The sequence below is a fragment of the Argentina silus genome (genome assembly GCF_951799395.1).
Source record: "Argentina silus genome assembly, chromosome: 22".
NCBI classification, from domain to species: domain Eukaryota; kingdom Metazoa; phylum Chordata; class Actinopteri; order Argentiniformes; family Argentinidae; genus Argentina; species Argentina silus.
In genome coordinates this window covers 14245762-14250761 of record NC_139676.1, presented here as the reverse complement: position 1 = coordinate 14250761, position 5000 = coordinate 14245762, and the positions used below count along the sequence as shown (strand labels likewise).

Sequence of the window (5000 nt, the reverse complement as noted above, 5' to 3'; positions counted from 1 at the left end):
ACTTTACATGAGAGAGTAGACCATGGACAAGAGAGAGGAGGAGACGATTGAAGAAAATGCCCCCACCCCCCCCCCCCCCCCCCCCCCCACACACACACACACACACACACACACACACACACACACACAGCGTGTGATTAGCTCATTAGTTGAATCAGGTGCATGCAATAGTGCAATAGTGCTGGGCTAACCTCAGAACCCAGAATCTCATCTCTCAATTAAGATTCTCAGGGCGCAAACACTGGGACAGGAAGGAAGGAAGGCCAGCCGGTCTCCACCCCCTAAGGACCCCCTAAGTTTTAAGGGGGTCCCGTAGATCTCTTCATTACTCCCTGTTTTTGTATAAAGCCCTACTGCATCAACTCCCAGGTTACCTAACCTCATTATTGAAATTCAAAAACATCAATTACCCAAGAGTTTTGATTAACACTGAAACATGTGGTTGTTTTTCTTGATCGTCTTTCGTCATGTCGTAATGTTGTATGTGTATTATGTCATATTGTAAACTGTGTGTATGCAGGGCTTCCTTGTAAAAGAGACCTTGGTCTCAATGGGCAATCTCTGTTCGCCGATAGGATCTGTGGCGCTGGTCAAATTCAACAGTTGCATTTATGGAGAGTCTGGCTTGGTGGAACTAGGGCTGGAACAAAAGCCTTCACACACACTGTGGCACTGTGACCAGAGTTGACCACCCCTGTTCTAATAACCAGCAGGCTTCAGAGACCAGGGTTACACATATACAGATGTTGACCACCCCTGTTTGAATAACCAGGAGGCTTCAGAGACCAGAGTTACAGATATACAGAGTTGGGTCAGAACTACTGTTCTAATAACCAGCAGGTTTCAGAGACCAGGGTTACAGATATACAGAGTTGGGTCAGAACTACTGTTCTAATAACCAGCAGGTTTCAGAGACCAGGGTTACAGATATACAGAGTTGGGTCAGAACTACTGTTCTAATAACCAGCAGGTTTCAGAGACCAGGGTTACAGATATACAGAGTTGGGTCAGAACTACTGTTCTAATAACCAGCAGGTTTCAGAGACCAGGGTCAGAACTACTGTTCTCCATCTTAGCAGCAAACATTCCTCGACAGCATTCTAATTTGCATCCTTATTGGAATGCAATTGCCATGGAACATTTGCTGTTGACATGACAACCGTGAATGTTCTGAATCTCAAACAGACAGAGGCTATGAGGGTCTCCATACGCCACGAACCACAGGACGCAAACGGAATCTGGAGATGAGGCTCGTCACCTTTAGAGACAGGCGGCAACGTTACGATTTCTAGCAAAAGAGAGATGAAGGGGTGGCTAATTAACGGTTAATTAACGGTTAATACTGGCAAACGACTCTAGGTGTTGAGCTGGCGACCTCAGTTAACCTTGGGGCCAAACAGTCCACAGGCAAACTATGTTAACGTCGGGGCGAACGGTCCACATACGTCCCGTTGAGGCTCGTTAATGACCAGTCCAGAGACCAGTACTGCCCGTCTCAGAAAGGTCTCCAGTTATGTGTATGTTCTGCAGTTTGTGACATACTATAGACTTTCATAGCGTATTGACATCGAACATTTGATCCAATATGGCAACCATGAAATCTGTGCCAAATGCCGACACTGTGTTTTTGTGGGTCTGCTGCCCTCCAGTGGTGTCGCCTGGTCATTACAGGCAGTTAGTCGTTTCTCACCTCCGCCGGTTTGTCCTTGGCGGCAGGCTTGGCTGCTGACTTCTTCTCCTCTTTCTCTTTGGCGCTCCCTCCTTTCTTCTCCTCCTTTGGCGGAGGTCCTGCTCCCTTCTTCTCAGACTTCTCCTCTTTCTTGATCTTACCCCCTTCAAACAATTGGATAACTGTGAGTGTGTGTGTGCGTGTGTGTGTGTGTGTCTGTGTACATGCTTGCATATGTGAAGTGTGTGTGTGTGTGTGTGTGTGTGTGTGTCTCTCTCTCTCTCTGTTACTCACAGCTGTCTTGTGGGTGGTCGTGTGTGTGTTCTCCCCATGTGTCTGTCTCAGGCAGGCCCAGCAGGTGTCTGAGCCACAGAGCCTCACTGACCAGACCGTCCAGCAGCTCTCTCCACAGCTGCAGCCTGCAGGGGGCAGTGTGGAGCCAACTTACACAACAGTACATGGATTGAATATCCAGTGTATTCCAGTCACAATAACACGCAGGTTTCAGTGCAGAGACGACTGTACCTCTGACACATGATAAAAACAGCATATCAACTCTCACTCTAACTCAGCCTTCTCCTCTCCTCTTCATGTCTTCATCCCTCCCTCCCTCCCTCTCCACGTCCCCCTTTCCTCTCCCCTCTACTCCTTCCCTGTTTCTCCCTCTCTGCTTCCCCTATCTCTTCCCCTCTTCCGCCTCCCTCTCTATCCTCCCCCGGTCCTCCCCTCCATCCCTTTCCCCCTTCCCAATCTCTCTCCCTCCCCTACCTCCCCCTTTTTTCTCTCTCTCTCTCCCTCCCCTCCCTCCACCTTTTCTCTTTCTCTCTCTCTCCCCTCCCCCCTCTCCCCTCTCTCACCCTATAGTGTTCAGTGGTAGAGGTGTGTACGTGTACTGAGGCTGGGTGAGCTCCAGGAGTAGGCTGTTGTAGTGGGCCAGCGCCCCCTCTCTGGTGAGCCTGTCCTGGGCTAGGTCCTGCTCAGAGTCCCCCTGGGGCAGGGACAGCACCACCTGGGGGAGGGAACAATTCACAATTGACGGATGACCCATCGTTCATCTCATTCATGGCACGAAAACCTTCAAAACTTTCAGTATGTGGCCTGGGGTGGTCCAGTGGTCTAGCACCACAGCCTGGGGTGGTCCAGTGGTCTAGCACCACAGCCTGGGGTGGTCCAGTGGTCAGGCACCATGGCCTGGGGTGGTCCAGTGGTCTAGCACCATGGCCTGGAGTGGTCAGGCACCATGGCCTGGGGTGGTCCAGTGGTCTAGCACCATGGCCTGGAGTGGTCTACTACCATGGCCTGGGGTGGTCCAGTGGTCTACTACCATGGCCTGGGGTGGTCCAGTGGTCTACTACCATGTCCTGGGGTGGTCCAGTGGTCAGGCACCATGGCCTGGGGTGGTCCAGTGGTCTAGCACCATGGCCTGGAGTGGTCTACTACCATGGCCTGGGGTGGTCCAGTGGTCTACTACCATGGCCTGGGGTGGTCCAGTGGTCTAGCACCATGGCCTGGGGTGGTCCAGTGGTCTAGCACCATGGCCTGGAGTGGTCCAGTGGTCTAGCACCATGGCCTGGTGTGGTCCAGTGGTCTAGCACCATGGCCTGGAGTGGTCTACTACCATGGCCTGGGGTGGTCCAGTGGTCAGGCACCATGGCCTGGGGTGGTCCAGTGGTCAAGCACCACAGCCTGGGGTGGTCCAGTGGTCTAGCACCATGGGCTACATACACACATATGCCCATGTCGGCATGGGTTCGATTTCCTGTCTCTCTCTCCACTATCTCTATCCCACTCTAAAAAAAAAAAAACCTTTAAAAAACCTTTTTTCAGTAATTTAGAAAAACTGTTATTTTTTTTACATCCAACTTATTCTTCAGATTTCACAAGGTGTTTTGAATGACTTCTATTGGTCCAACAGTTATGAAACCTTCACAGAACATGGAGGGGGGATGATTACTTAAAGTATTTAAAAATATATAAAATCTGCAAAAATGGAAGTAAATGTTTTTCACTTTTCACTTTTCTCCAGTGGAGATCTAAGACAGTGGAGAGGTGTGTATACTGTATATTCAAATTAATATTTATATTATATTTCATACATCCATCATACAGTGTGTACCTGTCTGAGTGTGGACACAGAGAGGTCCCAGACGGTGCCTCTGTCCTCTCCTGCCGCGGTCACCTGCTCCCACAGCCTCTTCAGCGCCTCCACTGTCTCGTAGCGGTACTGCAGCTATGACAGAGAGACCGGAGTTTCACACGACTTTGCGTGCCAACGACTTTGTGTGTTGTCGTGGAAATCTAGGGTTACCACTTTAGTATTTGGTGAGACTCTGCACAAGCAGGCACGTACACAATATATGTTCTATTTAATTATTTTAAGGGTTGCAAGCATGGCCGTCTGTTTTGAGCAAACAATAGGCCTGCTCCCACAAAGTTACAATACGCGTTTATGCTTTCCAAACCCTCCTCTCTCCTGGGCGGATTTTTCACACGCTATTATCTGTCCTTTAGCCTTGAAGTCATGGGGTGATTTAGAACAATGGTGTCTTGTGACAAGTTCCATACATCCTTATCTGTTAGAAACAGTCAGGTCTCTTAGAAACAGTCAGGTCTGTGAGAAACAGTCAGGTCTGTTAGAAGCAGTCAGGTCTGTGAGAAACGGTCAGGTCTGTTACAAACAGTCAGGTCTGTGAGAAACAGTCAGGTCTGTGAGAAACAGTCAGGTCTGTTAGAAGCAGTCAGGTCTGTGAGAAACAGTCAGGTGTTACAAACAGCAACTGTCCACAAACAACCTGGCATGAAAAGGGATTAAAGTTGTTTACATGTTTACCAGATAAAGATTTGAACCCTGAATGAACCAGAACTATCATCATAAATATCAAGCATTGTGGTGTTTGTCCACTGTTTCTTTGTGAAGAAAGAGTCCATTGAAAAGCCTAATAGCACATAAAGGAACTAATGGTTGAGAAAGAGGAGTCTTCTGAAAGGGTTAGCGTTAGAAAGAGGAGTCTTCTGAAAGGGTTAGCGTTAGAAAGGGTTAGCGTTAGAGAGGGTTAGCGTTAGAAAGGGTTAGCGTTAGAAAGAGGAGTCTTCTGAAAGGGTTAGCGTTAGAAAGAGGAGTCTTCTGAAAGGGTTAGCGTTAGAAAGGGTTAGCGTTAGAAAGAGGAGTCTTCTGAAAGGGTTAGGGTTAGAAAGGGTTAGGGTTAGAAAGGGTTAGCGTTAGAAAGGGTTAGCGTTAGAAAGGGTTAGCGTTAGAGAGGGTTAGGGTTAGAAAGGGTTAGCGTTAGAAAGGGTTAGCGTTAGAAAGAGGAGTCTTCTGAAAGGGTTAGCG

At 48.8% G+C, this 5000-nt stretch overlaps 1 protein-coding gene across 1 annotated transcript in view; it reads right to left on the bottom strand.

Moving 5' to 3' along the window:
- Positions 1 to 5000, bottom strand: part of mycbpap (mycbp associated protein) — a gene marked incomplete at its 5' end in the record, with an annotated part of 21867 nt that overhangs the window by 2748 nt on the left and 14119 nt on the right. Inside the window, 4 exons of the mRNA XM_083694138.1 lie at positions 1691 to 1833; positions 1964 to 2088; positions 2527 to 2678; positions 3786 to 3899. Of these exons, the coding sequence (XP_083550264.1) occupies positions 1691 to 1833; positions 1964 to 2088; positions 2527 to 2678; positions 3786 to 3899 (534 nt within the window). The remainder of the gene's footprint in view (positions 1 to 1690; positions 1834 to 1963; positions 2089 to 2526; positions 2679 to 3785; positions 3900 to 5000) is intronic.